At 38.4% G+C, this 22,284-nt stretch overlaps 2 protein-coding genes across 2 annotated transcripts; one reads left to right on the top strand and one right to left on the bottom strand.

The window, feature by feature from the left end:
* The first annotated feature begins 1,460 nt into the window (after positions 1 to 1,460).
* Positions 1,461 to 7,225, top strand: tspan3b (tetraspanin 3b). Its single transcript, XM_014992029.2, has 7 exons — positions 1,461 to 1,633; positions 2,181 to 2,372; positions 4,216 to 4,290; positions 4,417 to 4,518; positions 4,643 to 4,795; positions 4,897 to 4,980; positions 6,151 to 7,225. Exons 1-7 carry the CDS (start codon positions 1,571 to 1,573, stop codon positions 6,241 to 6,243), a joined length of 762 nt encoding a protein of 253 aa, XP_014847515.1. The 5' UTR covers positions 1,461 to 1,570; the 3' UTR covers positions 6,244 to 7,225.
* On the bottom strand, positions 7,215 to 18,315 carry LOC106920791 (proline-serine-threonine phosphatase-interacting protein 1-like). The gene is made up of 15 exons (XM_014992027.2): positions 17,996 to 18,315; positions 17,450 to 17,550; positions 16,479 to 16,553; positions 15,966 to 16,000; positions 15,760 to 15,866; positions 15,459 to 15,521; positions 15,147 to 15,236; positions 13,864 to 13,909; positions 12,676 to 12,755; positions 12,237 to 12,335; positions 9,216 to 9,312; positions 8,985 to 9,075; positions 8,755 to 8,843; positions 8,488 to 8,585; positions 7,215 to 8,395 (listed from the first exon to the last, which is right to left on the bottom strand). The coding sequence occupies exons 1-15, from the start codon at positions 18,026 to 18,028 to the stop codon at positions 8,264 to 8,266; spliced, it is 1,236 nt and encodes a 411-aa protein (XP_014847513.1). The 5' UTR covers positions 18,029 to 18,315; the 3' UTR covers positions 7,215 to 8,263.
* Positions 18,316 to 22,284: the final 3,969 nt, after the last annotated feature.

Raw genomic sequence — 22,284 nt, 5'->3', positions numbered from 1 at the left:
GCCCAAACAGTTAGTCAGATGTGTATTGATGGTTAGATCATATCCACATATCCAAAGTCATCTCTCTTCCATGGCCATCTCAGTCTGCAGATATATTCCATAGAAAACCCATGGATGATCTGAACAGTGAAATCATAAGACATGATCTTCTAGGAGATCATGCAAAGATGATCGGATGAGTGAAAGAGTAGGACATGGCTAAAATAATCTGTTACAAACTAAGACACTATTCAGGTCTGATTTTGATGAAAACTGGCACTTTAAATTAGGTATTTTACTTTCTGAAAAATGCACTGAAAGGCAAAGGTCGCACTTTAAGTGTTCAGTGTAAGGCTAAGCAACTGGTGCCAATTCATGTCTATGGTGCTATGTGGTAGCTCTCCCCAAACAGGGAAATATATAGTAAAAATAGAAATAAATCTATTTATCCAGGTGCAATAGAGATCTACCCAGGATGTTGCTTTGATATTTTGATCATCCCAGATATTTATAGAGCAATTTTAATATGCCTGAAACTGAAGCAAGATTTTGCAACTTTGAAACAAATAGAACCATTTCTTGCATGTGTTATTATCACAGAAACTTTTAGATTTCTTGTTAAATGTTCTCAGACACACTAAAATTCTTGAATAAATACAGCATAAAAATGTGTCAGGTACAGCTGTTTCTGAATTGATATGGTTAACAGTAATGAGGTTGCACATGATTTTCTGTAAAAATATATAGTACAGTGATCTGCCCCACTGAACAAAAAATATGTGGTCTAATGTAAGGTTTTATTATTTGGGTGTAAAACTTAAAAAAATAAAAGACTAATTTTAAGGCTTTCTACACATTTTCCAGTATATGGTTGTTACCTAGAGTGTACAACCATATATACGTTATATATGGTTGTATATACCATATATTTTATGAAATATTAAATGGAATATTTAATAAAATATTCCATTTTATTAAGTGAAATGGAATATTTTTTCCATCGGGATTTTGAGAAGAAACTTTTAAAACACTCTTTCTGAAATGTTTGAAAGTATGTGTTACAAATTTACAAAGAACTTTTGCAATTATTCCCGACTGCTTGAATACAGCAGACTGAACAGGCAGTGTCTTTACCAATGGCCTGTTCTGAATTTGATTTCTTGTGGAGGATGTTCATGCTGGACAGCGAGTATTCTAGCCATAAGATGACCATAGCATATCATTTCTACAATAAAAAAACATGTTTTATTAATTTATGTAATATTCTAATCTTCTGCGAAAGTGAACATTAGGTTTAAATGAGCTGAGTTCACTAAAAATAATAACTAAAACATGTTTATTGGGATAAACCTGCCCACATTTCAGTGCAGAAAGCCTCCAGGCTGTTTGTTTTGAATGATGATGTCAGCATGAGCACGTGACCTCCAGCCTCTGTTTGCAGCGATTTCATTGGTCGAGCCCGGAGGAATCTGAACGGTGAGGCAGACCGAAGCCATTTTATTATTTTAACGGCAAAGGTGCAGGTGCACCGAAAATTGTCACCCAAACTAACAATAATTACATAGTTCCTGTTTGAAGCGCTCGCGTTACAATGGGACAGTGCGGGATTACGTCGTCCAAAACCGTCCTGGTTTTCCTCAATCTCATATTTTGGGTAAGAAAACGACAGATGGTGGAACAATGTGCAGCATCCCGATGATGAGGCCGGGGATTGGGAGCGTTAGCAGGGCTGCCGACTGCGCCAGAGGAAGCGAGGAACCGCTATTTTATAAGGCGGGGCCCAATTGAAGTGTTGCGAGTTTTAGCGTCACCGTGGGGTCGGTCGGGGTTGATTGGAGGCTCGGTCATGCTTTGGGCAGCTTTGTGTTGTGTTGATGCAGCTCTAGTCTCAGCAGCAGTGATGTAATGCATGCAGCAGTCACCGGCAGGTAGCGACAGCTGACTTCACCTCTAGCATTATGTGATCCACAGAGCATAAAGGAAAATTAAGTGAAATAAGAGAGAAATAATCCCTTTTGTGTTACCTATTTCTCTGAGTAAAATATTGCAGAGTTGCTCAGTTATTGTTCTTTTAGCATATCAACTATTTATCCATCCTCTGTATTAGAGCAAATCTGTTGTCTGATTTATTATAAAATACACGATTGCCCTAGTTTTTTGGCCTGCCTCTGACCCCTGTCCCTTTGTCTCTTTCTCTGCAGGCTGCTGCTGGAATCCTGTGCTACATCGGAGCTTATGTGTTCATCACCTATGACGACTATGACCACTTCTTTGAGGATGTGTACACTCTGATTCCAGCCGTGGTGATCATAGCTGTAGGGACTCTGCTGTTCATCATCGGTGTGATTGGCTGCTGTGCAACAATACGTGAGAGCTCCTGTGGCTTGGCAACAGTGAGTTTCGACAGCTTTGACTTAAAAAAAGAAATGGCAGAAGAGATGTAAATGTTTTCATGTGTATTTTGCGATGCTGATGAATAATACTGATGGACTGAAACGGTAGCCTGCATCTTTTGAGTTTTAATCCTCAAAAAACCCAAATATATTCCTGAAGATGAGAGCTTTATAAGATTTGTTTCCTCATTCAAGGATCTAAAGTCTGAACTCAACTTGACCCAGACCTCAATCTCTAATCACTTCCTCACACTCTTTTCTGCACTCCTTCCCCGACTGCTGATTCCTCACAAATAGGAATTGGGTTTTTGCAACCCAATTCCTATTGTTTCTTGTTGTGGGCATAGACACGTTTACACTAACTCTAAGGCACATTACAGACATTGGGCCACCACTTCCTTCTTTTGTTGGCCTTTATAAGCCTTTCATAAGCCTTTATTTGTCTAAGTTCCAAATTATTGTTGCATTGTGGTAAGTAAGCATTGCATCGGTTGGAGAGCAGTGCAAAAGCGAAACTGCAAACACGTCCTCTCCAATTATCCAGCTACTCCAGCATGAGAAGGTTCTGGAGTAACTAGTTTAGAATATATGATTTGTACCGCTGGTCAGCTGGCTGAAACAACACTGCGAGTTTCTTTTACTTACAGGAACAATAACTTTTCCTGTTTCTGAATATTTCTTTTCACGGAAAATAAACCGGTTCGGAAATTCCATCATATGTCTGCAGGCTCCACTCTAACAGATTGAATAATGCCAGCTTGTTGTCTTATTTTGCGATACTAAATGCAGAATAATGCAATGGTATAATATTCCACTCAATAAGCACTATTAGACTTCAACTCAATTTTAGTGGGAGTTTAGTTGTTGCTTAGTCTACATATCAAACTGCAGATATTTGTAACTTCAGTGACAGATTTAATCAGGTATCCATGTTGGTGATATTAAAAAAAACAACACATTTTTAATTTAAGTTGTCAGTCAACTAAACTTATCCATACTAGAGTTAAATAAATTGACTGTGTTTAATCATTTAAGCCTTTAATGACTAAGAGCAGTTAAGAAGGGAGTTGTTTTTTGTTTTTTTTTGCTGAATTTCAGCTTGTAGTTTTCACTTAAAGAGTGAGAAAAATGACTGGCTGGTAGGATTTAGAGGCGGGGCTGTTGCTGGGTTCTCTTCTGGTAATTCTGTTCCCTGGCAGCATTAAGTACCGCCTGAAGGTGGCGCAGTGGTTGGAGGAGCTCAGGGTCACTTTGCTCAAGCTTAAATGCAGAAATGAGTAAGGTGCATAATGTAAAAAGCCTTTGATTGCTGGGAGACGGCCAGCACCTCTGATTACTGCTGCTGTTGTTTAGTCAACACAATGACTTTTTCACATTTTGCCACATTTGTCACCACAAAGTTCAGTCTAGTTTATTGGAAACCAACAGACCATTGAGTTAAAGCGGAAGACAAATGACACATAGTTTTCAGGGTTTTCTATGTCATTTTATATATATGAATATAAAAAAACAAAAAATCTTAAAAAAAAAAAAAAAGGATGATTAACATCTTTTCAGTCCCAAAATATGATACTTTGTAATACCTTTGGCAGGTATTATATCTTTTTTAGAATGTCTAAAGTAGCTTAAAACATCTTTAACCCATGAACTTTGCTGCACTTGCTGTTCATCTTAGAAAAACCTAACAAATTTGATGTGCAGACATCAACAAAATAAATAAATTAGGAGTCTGTACATACTCCAGTTTTGTGGTGAGAAATAATTTGAAGTTATCTTGAGATTTCCTTCTCCTTTTGTTCAGATTCAGTTGACTAAGACTATTGTTTGCTTCTCGCCGTTTCAGTTCGCGGCGATCCTTCTGCTGGTGTTTGTGACGGAGTGTGTGGTGGTTGTTCTCGGCTACATTTACAGGGCGAAGGTAAGCACGGGCTCGTTCTCCTGCAGACGGGTTTCTATAGGTGAAGGATTGCATTTCTCACTGCTACACTGTGGATACAGTTGAACGATATCTTGCTGATAATTTGTGGCTGTCTGACCACGGCAGGTAGAAGATGAGGTGAATCACTCCATCCAGAAGGTTTACAACGAGTACAGCGGCCCCAACACGGATGCTCCCAGTCGGGCTATTGACTATGTACAGAGGCAGGTGAGGAAATGTGCAAAATTTGGAGGACTTTTTTATTAGTTTATGAGCATTTTATAGACATTGGGGAAGTAAAAATCAAACATTAATGATTTTTTTTCTCTTTTTCTTGATTATTTCTCCATAGCTTCACTGCTGTGGCATCCACAACTACTCTGACTGGAGAAACACACGCTGGTTTAAGGAGTCTAAGAACAACAGCGTCCCAGTGAGCTGTTGCCAGCCCAACATCAACAACTGCACCGGCACTCTGACCCGACCAGCGGATCTCTACCAAGAGGTACAAACAAGAACTAACTACGTTTTCCCTTCAGGATGCTGCTAGGGAAATAGTCCTGCATGTAAAACCTCGTGCCTCGTGTCATTTATGTTCTCTCCTAGGGCTGCGAAGCACTTGTGGTAAAGAAACTGAAGGAGATCATGATGTATGTCATATGGGCAGCATTAACTTTTGCATCAATACAGGTAAGATGCACAATGCTGAAAAGGCAGAAATGTCTAAGAATGACTCCAAAATGTCTGTTTAAATGTTAGTCTTTGTGATGTACAAAAAACAAAACTGCGATAAATCTTTTCAAAATGTTTTCCAGGTACAGTTCATCTACATTTGTGTGTTACAAATGTGTTAGAATACAAAATTTAGCTCAGAGCTCTGGCATGGCCTTTCATCAACTGCTGAAATTGGTCCAGTTCATCCTTTGGTTTAAAGTTACCCTAAACCAAAGGACGATGTTTCAGTGGGGCTGTACAGAGGTTAGGCACCACAACCGCTGAATACTGGAGACTCCCTCTTAAAAAACTCTTCTGACTGCCCATTTTAGTAGTTTAAATACCAAATATGCATTGGTATGCATTAATATGCACAGTGTAAACCATCAAGAACTCTTATTTGTCTCTGCTCTTGGGGATACAGCCAATCCGCTCAAAGGAAAATGAATGGTGCTCTTGGATTAGCTGCTTTGCAAACGCCTGGCAATAGCATGTGAAGTAACATGGCTCCTGAGTATTTCAGCATCCCAAACTGGGATTAACAGCATCTTATATTTTAGATATGCTCTATGAAAAAACATCTATGTCTGGGAAAATTTTCCATGAAGTTGGGTTACACAGAAACAGATTTCTGGAAAATCCAGCGGGGAAAACCGAACAGCAGATTATTGTGGGGGGTTTTTTGTTCGTTTTGTTTAGTTTAGGTGAATTGTGGTGGGTAAGTTCATCTGACAAAATAATTATTTATGGAAAAAGTTTTGAAATGATTTATATTGGTCTCAGTTTTTACATCACAAAGAACCTGGTGTTTCATCAGGGGTGTATACACTTTTGCGAGCTGCCATATATTAGCCATGATGTAGAATGTATTTATGTAAATTTTTTGAGTTGTCCTTTATTTCCTATTCCGTTTTCTTGGATCCATACTTTATGTAATATCTTAAAAATCGCATCTCAGGAACGACATCCTCAGTTCTAAGCACAATTGAATATCGCCTCTTCTAGTCCTCCACCTCTTTTGTGAAATAATAACAACACAAAACATAGTAATTTTTGCCCTCATTTTTTTAAAGTAATCTGAGTCAACAAAAAAAAGAAAAACACAGTCGTAAAATGTGTTTGAACTTCTGCGTTTCCTGTCTGCAGATGCTGGGCATGCTCTGTGCCTGTGTGGTGCTGTGCAGGAGGAGTCATGATCCGGCCTACGAGCTGCTGGTTACCACCAACAGCTACGCTTGAAGGACACGGCCCAACCGCTTTCAGTAAAACAAAACAAAACAAAACAACAAAAAAAATGTCCAGGAGCTTCACCAGACATGTTCACACTAGATTCAGCCGTAGTTACTCAAGCTCAAGCACACCTTGCACAGCTCATGAAACGGTAGCGAACACTGGCGATGAGGTTTCAGTGGGCGATGGCTTCAAAAGAAAAAGTGGTTATTTATTAACATGCTCTCTGAGTTGCAGTTTTGTCTTAGTCTTTTGTATATAAGCCAAAGCTGTAAATGGCTGATAACTCAAATTCATGTTGCAGATATTTTACTTGTGTTGAAATTTCAATTTATTCAGTGATCATGATGATGAAGAGTTCTTAGAGCTCGTCTATAAAGATAATGATTGTGAGTATTGTAAGGGACGTTTGCACAATGACAGGAACCCTTGAGACACTTAGTTGTTTAGTTGCATAAGCTATTTCTCGACTTCTATAACCATACAGTAACTGTTTAAAATCACTGACTGTAAGTAATATTAAAAGCATAGTGATTTTTTTTTTTGTTTGTTTGTTTGTTTTTATCTGTTGTGTTGCAGCTACGTATCCTTATTTGTTCCCAGATATTTAGGTTGTAGCTAACGTATTTTCTGTTTGGGTGTAGATGTTCTCTGAATCAGGCTTCACTAGTGAGCCGTTGCCAGTATAAACTGCAGTGCCATTTGTACCATTCATCAGCAGTGTTACATAAACGCTTCAGTGTGCATTCAGCTTGTTAAATTCACAGGATGACTTCAGTTTGTTTTCCTAGTTAGAAACCTGATGCGAAGAACTTTGACATGTTATTTTATACCATGTTTGTGACGTCGTGTACTGTTATTTTTTTATTGGGCTGCTAAGTTGATCCCGTAGATATGACTAGTGCTACAAGAGAAATGTGAGACACTTAAAAAAGTTGTGTTTGACTTGAGAACACACTAGAAACAAATAAATTCAAATATTTAACCTGGACTGCTTTTATTTGCCACCTCATTCACAATATATTATATACATAGCAAATGCATTTAAATAGGAAATGAACTATGTGTGCAGCAAAACATTGGTTTAAAAGATTTAAATGTTTAAATATCCACATTATTGTTCATATATTCACTTTCCCCACAAGTTATTTTGTATTTCTGTTTTAGACTGTCTAGACAGGCGAAGCTAATTGCTGATAGAAGTGCAACTGCTTGCACTTGTGCTAGCAAACCGATTCAGAGTATGTCTAAGCAGAACACAAAAGAAAACAATACAGCCATTGCAAATGCTCACAAACATTCACCGTCTACTCAAAAGTAATTTAAAATACCACAAGTCAAACCTCACTTCCTTGTACCAAAATATCAGATCTGCCTTTATGAGCTTTTAAAACTTCCCGAACACAGTTTTAAAACCACCTAATAAAAGAAAGTAGTTTGTTTTTCCAGCATTAGTCCAAGCACGTTATTGTTGCTAAACAGAATGAAACCTCTTTAATTAGTGCAGCTAGCAGGATGGAAGTGTTATCTGAACACAGAATGTGCTGCCCAGTCAAGAAATGCATTGTGCCTCATAAGTTGTGTTGCCTAAATGGGAATTGAAACTGTTTAAATACATTTCTTCTGTGATTTCCTCAACCTTCCACTAAACATTTTTTCTAAAATCTGCCTTTTAAAAAGCGGTCACAGTCGTAGAGCCTCTAACCATAAAGCTTAAAGATGTGTCTGAAAAAGAAGACTTAAGAACAGAGCCGGCCAGAGGAATGAGTGAAATATGCGGCTGTCCTGACACGAGGCAGTGGTCTTGTACACGACTGCCAGACTAAATTAGTCACATAAACAACCTTTTTTTTTTTGTTCAGGGATAAATATTTACCTGCAGTGTCTGGGACTTGCCTCCTGTTACAGCCTGTAAACAGGCTTCAGTCACATACATAATCATATTTTTGATTAAACTTATGTCAGAGCTGCAATAAGGTATCTAGAAGCTATCATTGATGGAAACTTGTCTGTATAGTTTGGGTTGGGGTTAGATTTTGTCCAGATAGTTTCCCGGCACCAGCCCACTGTACCCGTTCCTCTCCACTGTCCACCAGCCATCTTCTTCTTTCACCAGGACCTGAACTATGTCCCCTCTGCTCACAGACAGTTCATCTTGCTCCTACAAATCAAACAAAAAAATAAATAGAATTGAGCAACCAGTAATACAAAACTGGTTGCGAATCATTTATGTTTGCGTCCTACGGGGATCACCTGTGCTGTGTACTCATAAAGCACAACATAGAACTGTTCGTCCTCGGGGGCAGAGGGTAATAAAGGAAGGGGCGCATATCCATTATCATTTGTTTGGCCTGAAAAAGAAGAAAGAAATTACAAATGAAAACCAGAAAACTTAACAGAAGTAATTTGCCGTTCTTTGGTTTTTATCACAGGATTTAATTTACCGGTAGATTTCCTAATGCAAACTGACCGATGAGAAATCGGTTTTAAAATGTTTGCATAAAAATAAACTGCACTTACTTTCTGCAACAGACGGCAGGGTGGGCCGTGAAGCTGTGGGGCTTTCGGTATTGCTGCTCACAGACCTTCTGAGTAAAGACTCTGAGCTCCTGTGTGATCCACATAAACACAAAAGACATTTAGGAAACACACAGTGGCTTCCTCAGATTCACCAAACCGCCACCAAAAACCTGGCACTGGATTAAGGCGGTTTCAAAGGGGCCCTGCTTTGCATCTATTAGGTGTCGTACCTTCTTGACATGTCTTCTTGAGGAAAAAAAGCTTGCCCATTGCTGTTCCTCTTCATCCCAGCTGAGTTGCAGCTTTCAAACACTATGGGATCTGTTAGAAGAAAAGGGAAGTTGCCCATTTGAGAAGTGTCGACTGTTTTCTTAGAGTGAACTGAGAGGAAAGAAAAGGTCAGAAGTGGAGCAGCACAGTAACTCCTGCTCAGTTTGTTTTGCTACTTCTCTTTAACTCACCTGGTGGCTTCGATCCCGTCTTTTTCATCTCTATAAAACAGTTGTTGTCCGTGGTGATGTCACACAGCTCCAGAAGCGTCCTCACCGCCTCGTACAGCTGAGTTAGAGCAAGCAGGAAGTAAGGAGTGAGCGATGCATCAGTGTGAACCAACCCGCTCTGTTGGGGTTTTTGTTTGCTAAAACCCCAACAGAGGTTGGGTTTTTTTGTTTTGGCAATGGTCAGAAAGAGTGAATGTTGCAACAGCTCAGTGTATTGTTACACCAAGTGCACAGTAATGAGAATATATCTTTGGCAATTATCCAGACTTAAGGTCAGTGTGTTTTTTAATGAGTCCTCCAACCCATTAGGCCACAGCATTGGTTAAAGAGTCTCCTGCTGTTCCACTGATAAACTTATTCTAGAGACAGAAAGGTTTAAAATGCACTGCTATGTGTCCAGGATTTATCCTGCTCATAAAGCCGTTAAAACAACTGCATTCAGTACCTTTGAAATACTGACAAAAGTTCTATCTCATAGAAATGACTATTAATATTAATAAAATTGTATTTCATTTCATGATGAAAACTTGTCAAGGCCTAGAAATCAAAATTTTGGATCTGAGTGGTAACCTACATGATATTTTGAAACACTAATTGACCATACATGCAATTTTGAGTTTTTAATATTATGAGTTTTTAATATTTCCTCTGTATTTATTTATTTTTTTCACAAAAGCATCATCTTGGTGAATGTGAGATTGAATGGTGGTTTTTGTAAATAAGAATGATTAAAAGTGTGACTTTGAGCCAGCATCATTCAGACACATTGTGGGTAATGGTAAAGTTTGACAGCTCTTCAGACTGAAGCTGTGAGATCTAGGTGCAAAACAGAGCTAATATGACCTTTTATTAAACTTTCACAAATTAAATAAAGGTCTTATGGTTCACAAAATGCGATCATAGCAGTGTTTATGGGAGAGTTTGGTTGTCTTTATGTAAGGGGATGGTTGAGTTAAGAATGGCCTCTCATAAATCTGCTGTAGAGGAGAGACAGAAGTGTTCATACCCCTGAACCTTTCTACATTTAGTTAGGTGACAACCACTAAATTCTATGTTTTTTTTTAGGAGGATTCTCTGCCATTAAACCAACAGTAAATGTGTTATAAGCATGACACGGAAGGAAACTGATGCATGGTTTTCTGAAGTGCTTTTTTTACAGATCTAAATCTGAAATTCTTAGTATCTATTTGCGTTCAGCCCATTTTATTCTGATACCCTTAAATAAAATTCAGGGCACAGAACCTCCTTTAAAAGTCACCTAATTAGTGAGTCGACCTGCGTTTAGGGTAATTTCCGTTTAAATACAGCTATTCTGTGAAGAGTTCAGAGCTTTTAACATCTCAGAGAGCACTCCTCAATCCATCACCCGAAAATGGGAACTGCAAGACTGCAAATCTATGAAGACTTGACAGGCAGGGCAAAGAGGCCAACGCAACTTTGGAGGAGCTGTTTAGGTGGGAGAATATTAATTGCACAGTCTACAAAACCTACAAATTTGGAAGAATGGCAAGAAGGAATCCATTGCAATGAGTGTTTAATGCATTATGCATAATGGGAAATAAGGCAGACTTAATGAAAGCTGCTCTGATCTGATGAGACCAAAATCACACTAGCTGTACATGCATGCTGTGTAACAGAAAACCGACTCTTCACACTACCCTGAGCACACTTTGCCAAAAGTAAAACTTAGTAGTTGGGCCATCCTTTTCTTTGGCAGGGTCAAGAAAACTGATTATTAATGAGAAGATGGTTGGAGCTGAATACAAAGTAAATACAAAAAAGACTTAAGATTGCAGTGGCGCTTCACCGGCTAACAGGACAATGAGTTTAAATAATGCCAAAGCTGCACTGGAATGGTTTTGATTACAGCATAGTCATGTGTTAGAATGGTCCAGTCAAAGTGCAGACCTAAATCTAATGCTGAATCTGCGGTTAGACTTGAAACTTGCTCTTCACTGACATTTTCCATCTATTTTGCCTGAGCTTGAGCTAGATGTGTCCCTTGCCATGCAAAACATTGTGAGATTTTCATCAGTGAGGAATGTTAAAAGCTATGCAGTATTAGTCTTTTTACACAATATCTCCATAAAATGGAATTAAGATTGAAACTGTAGTGAGACAAAATGTGACAACTATATTAGCAAAATCCTTTATACCAGGGGTGTCAAACTCCAGTCTTCAAGGGCCGCTGTAGGTTTTAGATATGCCACAGGTACAAAACACTGGAATGAAATGGCTTAATTACCTCCTTGTGTAGATAAGTTCTCCAGCGCCTTGCTGCAGATCTAATTATTCTATTCAGGTGTGGTGCAGCAGAGGCACATCTAAAAGTTGCAGGCAGTGGCTTTTGGGGACTGGAGTTTGACACCTGTGCTTTATACCAATTACAGTGGTAGAGAACTAATGACTTTGGCCTGTTTTGCAGGCACAGCACTTGGGGTCCATTGATTTACTCATGGCAACTTTGTTAGCCAAAGCAACCAAGAGTTGAGTGAAAGCCCATCTGTGTAACAACTAAAGCTTTGCCCAAATTAGGTCACAGAAAAAAGATCACAATTTCAACAGCAACCCTACCGCAGAATGCCTGAAATAGAAATGAATTAGGGTGCTGCAATGGCCCAGTCAAAGTATATTCCTCAACCCAATGGAAATTAGTTGTACAATATCAGGAGAACTAATGAACAAAGGTGCAGAAAACGAACATAATTCCACCACAAAAATCAGAGACAGATCAGGTTTCGTAGACGTCTTCAAGTCACTGCTACTGAAGGAGGTGCTACAAGCTGCTGAATCATGGAGTAAGTTGTTTTTTTTTTTGTTTGTTTTTTTTGTCAACACCAGCTTCTGCATTTTACTTAAAGAGGTAATGAACCATTTTCTGGTTGAAGATTCAGTAATACGCTATTTGTAAATATCTGTTTTGTGAAATCCAAGCAGGACACCTTTTGGTCATTTATTTTTGATTAAAGTAGAGCAGATTACCTCGTCGTCCTTGACACACTGCATGGAGAAATGGTTGCAGTGATCCCAGATGGCACACCTCAGCATGTTGATGCGGTCTCCCTCCATCTGCTGGAAGACCTGAAATGCAGTGGACATTTTATTTTATTTTTTTTTTATTTTGTAAAACGAGGAACAAGAAATGAGGAACAGGAAACTTAAAGAACATTTTTATAAAACACCCAAGCTACCATATAAAATAATTGTGCAAATAATATAGTTTTTCTATCAGAATAATTCATAACAATTCATTCTGTCACGTTCTGTGCAACATGAAGTAAACTTCCTGTCTGGTCAACACACAGAGTGTTTTATTTCTTCTATAGGATGTGGTTTGAGGTTCGGTCTGGGAGTTAAGATCTTAATGGTGGATTAGGAGAAGGTTAAAGATCTGCTAACAGGAATATGCCGTCTACTGTACCTCACATGTGCTTTTGTGGGTTTCTTCCCAGTCTCGACGAACGGTTTCGAGCTGATCGATGTTGGTGAGGTACATTCTCTCTGCAAGGAAGTCAGAATGTTATGGTGGGTGGTGGTTAAAATCAAAACTATGGAATGAAGCATGCAAGCACACTGAACACATTTTTCTTTTTCTCAAAAAGCTAAATTTCCACTATGTGGAATAGATCCTGAGCTTCCCTCCTTTTAATTATATTTTAGTTTAGTGGAGACTTTCTTGGGAATTAACTGACTTTGTCCAAGGAACAATAAGAGACTGAGATTCAGTGACAAGGCAGCGAAACAATAATGTTACTGCATGTTATGGCCATGTATGGCCTACACAGTCATGATAAAGACTGGGTTGAAGGTTGAGCAGCAGGTGGTCACTGACGAGGAGGATTAGCTACAAAGGTCACTAGTACACAAGCTGGCAGATCCCAGAGTGCTGCATGCAATAATATCAACGGAAAGTGAAGCGAAAGGAAAATGCACAGTAGAGAAAGGTGCACAAGTAACAACAGCAGACAACAACATGCAAATGAGCACAAAACAATGCAAATGAACTAAAGGTTAGTATACTGAAGTGCCACAAGTTGGTCACATTCTCTCACAATGCAACAAACGGAGTCCGAGCTAAGTATATTGAGTGCTTACACTGTACAACAGGCCAACATTTCTGTGTTAAAAGGCATTTTTAATGTTGATATTTAAGGTTTTTTTTTTTTTTTTTTTAGAAACTAAATTTTGATTATAGCTGTAATCCATAATCACCAGAATTGGAAATAAGCACATAAGAGCTTTTAACTTAAAGCTGCAACAGCTGGAGCAGCTGAAGCACGCTTGGTTTTCTCATGTCCTGTGTCAGATTGCTGCTCTCTTCCTGTTTCTTAAGGACACTCGTGTCAGAAACTGTTGAGTCGCTTTAGGTAGTTATTCAAAGCTGCCACTTCTTCTTTTCTCATCTGCGTTTTCAGTTTCCTTAATTTATGAAGTCAACGCAGCACGATGTGCAACACTTTGTGGCAGATCTCAACCAGTTGGACTGAAACCAATGAATGAAGCGCACAAAGCACAAAGACAAACGTCACCGATGGCTCTGAGAGATTATAAGAACAGTTACTCTGCTGCTAAAAAGTAGAAACCTCAAGTTATGAAATGTGACTCGTACCTGCTTCGGTGGCAGCTTGTCGACACTGTTTGACCTTGTGACGCACCTGTGAATCAAATTTTAAACAGGAACGTTATGTACATGCAGCCTATTTGGGTTTTTAAAGACGACCTGACAGCTGACAGACTAAATAGAATAATTTGCCTGTGAGTAAATGCATTCATAAGGAGCTGACGTGAATTCGCACAGTTCTGCCCTTTAGTTGTTTCCATCTCTGTTTTTCTTGCAGTTGTTCTCTAAAAGGATTGCTAATACAGATCCTCTGCCTCCATTTAACCTCATCTCTAGTATCCTCTTCTGTCATAACAGCCTTACCTGTGGTCTTACACCTTCCTACCTACACAGCCACTGCGTTTTTTGTCGTGCGACGTCCTTCATACTGCGCCTTGCAGAAATCTTAACACCTCTTGCAGTTTTCGCATTTCATTACATAAATACAACAAACTTATCATTTTTACTACTGTTTTTTTAATCATAAACCTTCATACAGTATGAAATAATGCATGATTATGAAGTGGAAGAAAAAAATGATATGTAATTTTCAACATTTTCTATGAATAAAATCTGAAAAGTGTGGCACAAACTTTTTATTCCCTAACCCTACCCTGAGTCAATATTTTGTGGAGCTACCTTATTTTTTAAATACAGCTGCATATTCTGGAAAATGTGTACGTCTTAGTACAGTAGTATGCTGCGATCCAAACCTCTCCATCGTAACTCTGGCTGTAGATTTGTGGTTGTGACTTTAATCCCAGTCTCAAGTCTTTTGCAGGCTTTGTAAAATGCTTTTTATATTATACATTTTAAAAACTGTCAATTCAAGACCTATTTGATGTGTTGCTGTGGTCTATATGATGTTTTTATTGATTTTAATTGGGGTATCAGATATTTTGGACAAAATACTAATTTGAAAATTATTAAACCTTCCACCACAAAGTTATGTGGTATTTTGTTATCCATATTTATACGATGAAATTCTGGCAACCACAGCCATAAATTAGAGATGTTTGGGGGGCGGGGGGGCGGGGGGGGTTGTTTGTTTTTTCTTTACAGTGCAGACATAACCGCAAGATATTTTCACCTTTTCTTATCTGGTGACTTTATCAGAATATGAACAGAACTGAGTTCATCATTGATTATCATAACCAGGGAAAATGTTTGCTTAACAATTTTTGATTTCAACATATTCTGCAATCTGTGTTTTACTGTATTTGCTGCTATAAGTCTTAGACTTAATAGAGAAATGTTGTATATCAGTGAGCTGATTTATGTCTATAGGTTACCTTTTCAGCATTTTTGGCTGGAACATTTGTTTGCTCAGCTGACTCTGCCTCGTCAGCCTCTCTGCACTTTACTTCATAGGTCTTTTTAGACTGGGGAAACAGAAACAGAAAGGAAACACAACAGCTAACCACAAGAACAGACACAAAGCTTATTTTGTGATTCGGTTTTGTTGTATTGATGTAAAATTATATGTTGTTCTCGCATTTAGAGCTCATTACTCTTAGAGTTTTGCAAGTTAGCGTAACGAGTAACTGTAACTTGTCAGGGAATAAGTTTTCTGAGTTTATTGAGAAGTCATTCTAGTGTCTTACCTCCATGGTCTTCTTGTACAAGCTGACCTTCTTCTTTTGAACTTTCTCCATGATGCTTTCAAACTAAAAAAAAAAACAGATATATTTTCAGAACCTAAGATTAACCTGTGCTAACTAAAATGCAGAGAAGAAACAGGTAGTTACAGCAACCAGCTAAGTTCGTGCAGAAGGATTTGAACGGCATTGGAGGGAACCATTAAGGGAAGTGTCAGTGAAATATTGATTGGGCGGAAAACATTTCAACCACTCACATGTCAGATTTTAGTTAGTCAGTTGCAAGGAAACAACTTTCACCCAGTACCTTTTTCTTCTGCTCTTTTTGACGTTCTCGGAAAGTCTCAATCTTTTTCACCTCCTCTTTCAAGAGATCAGATAATTGGATGTGAAAGTTGCCAATGTTCTCTATTTCTGAAATAAACAAAAATGCAGAGAGCAAAACTCAAATAGTTTCACTGTCATGTCCCAGCACAACCTGGCAAGGTGATTCTGCAGAGAACACAGACTTACGGGTTTTCAGTTGTTCAAAGGACGATCTCAAAGTGCTGGGAAACAAATCAAAGTAATGATTATGAGATTATTTGGTCAAACCATGTAAACATAGTTTGAAGGCTGACATTTCAGGAAGCATAAAGTGCAGGTGAATCAGTGAAAAATTACGTCTCTGAAACATCCTTGGCTTTGTTGGTTACTTTTTCCACTGCTGTTGCTCACAGTGAACAGGAAACTGATATGTAATGCCTTACAGTACTCAGAGAGGCAAACTGTCAAGTCGATACCTTCACACACATGCGCACAGACACGGCTATGCCTTTTTTCTTTCTTTTGGGCTCATGCTGTTCTAAAAAAAGAATGTGACTCAAAGGTACGAGCCGAGGTTTTGTATTTAGTGTTACTGGTCAGTTCCTTTAGCATCCATATCTATCACTAACTGCTGTGACACTCTGGTTTCATAATTATCCATGGTTAATATGTCAATATGTGCTGTGCTCGATTTAACATTGATTTTTTTTGTTTGTTTACCTGATTTCTGTTTGTCCTCCGGCTTTCCGAGCAATTGTCACCAGTTCCTTCCCGTACTTTTCCTCTGCCACTGCCCTGTGTAGTAAAACACGTAAGAATCAGTAAGAATCAGAGAACTTACACTTGGTTTTTATTAAGCTGCACCACCTGGCTAAAATAAATCCGATGCACGCCGTTGCTTCACCTTTGTGCACATATTACTCAAACGTGTATTAATATTATCTGTCAAAAGTGAAGTTAAACATAGGTTGTTGTATCTATTATTTTAAACCTGACGGTTACCTTAGATAGAATATTTTTTATAAAATGATCTTATAAACAGAACGTGACCTTACTGTGTTACAGATTAAACTCACGTGTACATAACTGTATTTCAACCTGTCCATTTGATCGAACTGTTTTGGGTTGATGTCTTTAAGCTAAAATCGTGTTTTCTTTTTTTTTTTTTTTTTATAAGATTCTGACCGTTTTTGTCCTGTAAAGTATCTTGAGATGTTTTGTTCTCTCTGTGTAGAATTATAAATTAACAAAGCATCTGAACTGAAGTAACTGGGTGTTTAGTTTTGCATCTCACAGTTATAATGAGCTCTAATTTAACATTAAAAGTCACGCATCACAAGTTGTATTATCAGTGTGTGTAAAGTGAGCTGCTTTTACAGTAGTACAGGTATGAGTTATAGTTTGAGTTTAGTTGGTGTGTGTGATTATGAGTCATATGCTCCTTTCAATCAAATGAACAGTTATGATTCCTTTTTTCCAGATCTTTTGGAGGTTTTTTTTTTTTTTTTTTAACTAATGTGATAAATAAAAAGCTGAAACTGCTAAAGTGATCAGATTAACGATGAAAGCAAAGTCTTGTGATATATTCGGTATTCTTCACAATGACTAATTAAAATGAGATCATTTTACAGTCTCAGCTGTTTTAATGGGTGCAGTTTAGTTTCAGTCACTTGAAGAAGAAAAAAATCCACCTCATCTTCAAAAGCTCCTCCATATCTTTGCACATTTGCCTCCCATCGCGGAGCCTCTGGATCATGGCGTCGTACCCAGCGTGGCAGGTGAAGTCTGAGCTCTGCATTTAGAAGACAAGCTAAAGAGAAATGCTTCAACAAAAAGCAAAGCTCAGCTGCTGTTACAAAATGTCCCTTTTTTTTTATCTTGGACTCTGCGAAGTAAAAATGCAGAACTAACATTTGTACTTGGTAAAAAGTAGAAATATGTCACCATGTAACCACTTTCCTGAGCTGTGCTTAGACATTAACAGAAAAAGTCTAAATTACAAAGTTATTTGCTACTATTGGAGCAAATAGCTTTTAACTTCTCTATGTGATTAACATCAGAGTTGTAATGATGTAATCATTGCTCCTTGTACATTTAACTGTTTAGGATATTTTACATGCTATAAAAATGCAGCGCAATTAATTCAACAAAAAAAATATCAGAAGATGAAAAGGAAGCATAACTTAAATCGCCCTTCTCTGTCTTAAACAATGACAAGACCACAAGAAGTGACTTACCCAAAACGCGTCTTTAAACATCAAAGGAGCCATCTCAGCAGCCACTTCCTCAGTTTGCCCTTCGCTTATTTAACTTCTTATTTTAAATAAGGATTTGTGTGTTGGCAGCCTACAAGCAGCAGATTGAGGCTTTGAAGACCCTCGGCAAGATAATCTGTGTTTAAAACCTGCAGAAGCCCGAATGCCAGCGAGTCATTTTGGGTGTTCTGAATGAGGAAGAGCTGCGTCCCATGATGTCACTGACCACAGGCAGCTCGGCCCCCCCTCCTGAAATGTAGTTTCTTTTACTATCATTTGCTGTAAAAAAAAAAAAAAAAAAGATTGCATGACACTGTACAGTTTCAAAGTTATTAGGCAGATATCTGTGTTTTATCAATGTGTTCAAATCCTTCAGTGTTGCTTTAGTTTGACTATTAAAATAAAAAAATATATATTTAAAGTGTAGTTTCGCTCAACTTAAATAACTGTAGTTTTATCACACAAGGCTTTTTAAGGTTGTTTTGCTCCTGTATGTGTTTTATGAATTCAAAGTTTATGGCTCAGACAAAAGGAAATACTATCTTTTTACAGGTACATCTCACTCAAATCTGATATCATTGAAATGCACATTCAATGATGTGCCCAAATCCAGTCCTCAAGAGTCACCATCCTGCAACTTACATGCATCTCTTCTCCAACACACTTGAACCAACTGGCCGGACTTCCTCATCAGCATTCAGTCATTCAGCTCTTCAGGTGCCTGGCAACAACCCATCCGTTTTATTTATGCTTAGTGGACAAACATTGCATCTAAAAGTTGCAGGAAAGTTGATTTTGCGGACAGATTTTCGTCTACAGTCACGGGAGAGAGACTGCTGTCTTGCAAATTGTCCAGCAGCCAATCATTGAGCACTTCAACCAGGCTCACAATGGTAAGGAGAAAATTACATAGTTTGAACTAATATCATCAGAAGCATAGATCATTTACTATCATAAATTCACCAGTATTCTAGACCTAAATATACCAGGGGGACAAATAACTTTTTTAAATATCTAAATACAATAATAATAAAACTATTTATGTATGATAACCCGGCTTAATTGCCTTTCCTTTTCTCAAAGTATTTCTTAACTCATCCGTTTTTTTCTGTAATGGCCACAAGAGGGAGACATAAACCAGAACATCAAAGCCGGGCCTGACAACATTAGGATCAAACCCACCTTTTGCACAGAGACAATAGTTCCTAAACCTCCAAGGAGGGACGGACATCAGAATCCCAGATCTCCTCAGTCAAGCTCAGAGGAGTACAAATCTGTGCCTCGGGCATTTTTTAGGGAAGACACCGATACACGTGAATGAGCACACGGAGGCATCTTATTGATTTTCAAAGTGAGGAGGAGAAGGACAGACAGTGGCGTCTCTCACCAGCCGTTCAATGAGATGTGTGAAAATCTTTGGGGCTCTCAAGAAGTCCAGGGATCGTTCTGTCACACACCAAACAACATGTTAAAGGGACAGTACAAATCAATACAGCCAACTGAGAATAATGGCTAAAGTGTTTTTGTTTATTTGCTTTATTTATTTTGAATACATATATTTTGGGGATAACGGTCTCATTTAACTCTGAAAGCTTTTTCAAGAAAGTTAATTTTCACAAATGAATAGAGTTTTGGTTAAAGTAGTGTTATAACACACCAGGTAGTTAATCCTGTTTTTATTTATAGAGCACTTTCTGATTCATTTATGCCACACTATGTGCTTTGCAGAAATGAAAAAGGACACAACAGGAAAAGGGATTAAAGTACAATAATAATTAAATTTTAAAACAATCAGTGGAAATATAAAAATCTAAATTAAAAAATAATTTGAAAAAAATGTTTAAGAAAAAGTACTTGAGCCAGAAGATTTATAATATAGCAGTCATAAAATGTAAACAAAAAATAATAATGGTATTAAAATGAAATAAAACATGCAATAGAACTAAAGACTGGCGAACATATAATAAAATGAAGTGAAACTCAAGCTAGATATATCCTCAATTCATTTTTAAAAAAACTCAACACTCACATAAATACTATGTACAGGTTTAACTGTATCTGATGTACATCTAAATATGACTGTGTTTCAATGAATTGTGAACAAATATGTCAGATTTGAATTGTGACTTTTATGTTCTTTGAAAGTGTTTTTATTTAAGCACAAGCTGCAGGCCCCATCTGGCAGAGGGTCCAACTGTGGAATCCTGCCCAAGGTTAAATATTTTATATTGCAAAGAAATTTAGTGAAATATAAAAATAGAAGAACTTAATACATTTTTAAAAATAAATATTAACGCTACCAAGTACTTTTAATGTTTGAAATCTGTTCTTTAAACGCCCATATAACCATCCTCCTGCATTCAAAAATGCAGATTTTATTTTGGTTTCACCACTTGATCAAAAGTCTCGGCTTGAAGTTTGCCATTATTCTAGAGCAATGATCTTTGGGTTCAGAAAGAGAGTAACTATTCCCTCTTGGAGAACCAAACATCTACCACTTAGAAAGGAAAAAAAAAAAATTCCTTCCAGGTCAAGGCTTACACGTTTTCACTTCTCAGTGTCTGAGTCTGTGGTGCTTGGCTTTTGCCATGACCCTGTTTGAGGCCTCAAATGGAAGGACAAGCCCTGGGAATCAGCTGTGCTTCCAGGGGTTGAGCACACTCTCACTCACCAGGGTTGTAGCTCACATACAAACACACACAAGTACACGCACACAGCTCCCCGCCTTCTCTCACTCATTTTTTTTGTCTCTCCCTCACACTCCCTGGAGTGGCAGTTATTGAACTGTGACAAACGAGCCATGTCAGACCAGCCCCCCCGTACCTGGGGGATTGGGTAAATGACCTTTCCATTACCCAACCGCTGCTGTATTCCCCCTCCACAGATAGAGTTACCCACACAGCCCATTTGCTGAGACCAGTGTCACTGTTGCGACTATTTGTGGCTACATCTTATCCTCCATGCATCAAGACGCAAACATGTATGAACTACACATTTATTTTAAGTTTTCTTAACTCATGTTAGTCTTCAAGTTGACATTAAAAAATTGTATCAAATGTGCAGAGTCTGCATTGTGAGTGTTGAATATGTGATGCAAGAAACCGAATGTGGTTAGCTGCTTTTCTGTCTGCGAAATGTGTGAATTATCTGTACTTCTGAGTGCAAACTGGTTCTCGCACGTTTCCCATCCTCTGTGCTTGCTAATCTCCTGCTGACCAGCAGCACAAGACCCAAGTCTACTTTGGGGAGGATGTCTGAGGGAGTGAGAGGAGTGCAGAGAAAAGCTTCAGCTGGATGAGAATTGGAAAGAAAAAGACGGGTTACTGTGGATAAAGATGATGCAAGCGAAAAAGGATGAGGTAAAGACGAATGTGAAAATGACAGAAAACAAGGATTTCAACTGGAGAGTTCAGAGTTTAGCTAAGAATGTAACAAACAGAGTCCTTGGCCACTACAGTGGGAACCTGTTGGGGAGCTGACAGATGGAGAGCTAATGATGTTGAGGCACTGGCGCTGGGTCTGTAATTGTGAACGAGACGATCTGTAGTTCTTGTCATAATACAGCTGAAAGCCAACAGCGGAATGAGAAAGAAATGAGGCAGAAGGAGGAGCAGGTGAGGAAAAAAAAGAACAGAATCCTCTCTTTTGATCTCCACGTGGCGTTAAATGAAACATTCAGCTGCTTTAATCCTCAGTAGGACGGCTAAGAACTTCGGCCCTAATCAATCTGATCCTCACGGGTTTCGCTACTCCCTAATGGGTTTCTCTGAACACTGGGATGAAAGTGCACGCAAATAGTCAAAATCCATGTTTGTATGGATTTTTTTTCTTTTTTATAAATATTTAATTAGCTCTGATGCCATTTTTTTTCTTCAATTCATTGTATATATTTCGTTCATGGGTTAAAAGTGCAGTCATATAAAGCATGTTTCTTTTGGTAAACAAGAAAAAAAAACTGTGAATGATGACATGTAAGTGTTTAAACATTTTTTGGTGCCAAGTGCAGGTCCTGACTCTGATAAAATGAATGGTATTACACTAATACACCCCATAGCCAAAGGATGCTTTAATATTGCTCCAATCCAAATTGCATGACCATCTTCCTTTTCTTCACACCTCAGCTTCACAGTGTGATCATTTTCCTTTTCTTATCTCGCCTCTCTCTCACGCCCCCCCTGCCCCTTTTTCTTCACAGATGGGTCTCTCAGGTCCAGACCTTTTACCACCCTGTGCTGCTTGTTTGTGGTTGTACATGTATTTACCTTTGCATA

The sequence above is a fragment of the Poecilia mexicana genome, unplaced genomic scaffold (genome assembly GCF_051168715.1).
Source record: "Poecilia mexicana isolate PSO_F unplaced genomic scaffold, ASM5116871v1 scaffold_3, whole genome shotgun sequence".
Lineage (NCBI taxonomy): Eukaryota > Metazoa > Chordata > Actinopteri > Cyprinodontiformes > Poeciliidae > Poecilia > Poecilia mexicana.
The sequence above is the reverse complement of the archived record's forward strand: the minus strand, read 5'-3'. Positions and strand labels throughout refer to the sequence as shown.

What these genes read in the sequence shown, in the direction of transcription:
- tspan3b (XM_014992029.2), top strand. Translation starts at nt 1,571, where the DNA reads ATGGGACAGTGCGGGATTACGTCGTCCAAAACCGTCCTGGTTTTCCTC. An exon ending in TCCTCAATCTCATATTTTGG is followed by an intron (nt 1,634 to 2,180) that starts GTAAGAAAACGA and finishes CTTTCTCTGCAG; the next exon opens with GCTGCTGCTGGAATCCTGTG. An exon ending in TTGACTATGTACAGAGGCAG is followed by an intron (nt 4,519 to 4,642) that starts GTGAGGAAATGT and finishes ATTTCTCCATAG; the next exon opens with CTTCACTGCTGTGGCATCCA.
- LOC106920791 (XM_014992027.2), bottom strand. Translation starts at nt 18,028, where the DNA reads ATGGCTCCTTTGATGTTTAAAGACGCGTTTTGG. An exon ending in TGTTTAAAGACGCGTTTTGG is followed by an intron (nt 17,551 to 17,995) that starts GTAAGTCACTTC and finishes TTCTAAATGCAG; the next exon opens with AGCTCAGACTTCACCTGCCA. An exon ending in GGAGGACAAACAGAAATCAG is followed by an intron (nt 16,001 to 16,478) that starts GTAAACAAACAA and finishes TTTGTTTCCCAG; the next exon opens with CACTTTGAGATCGTCCTTTG.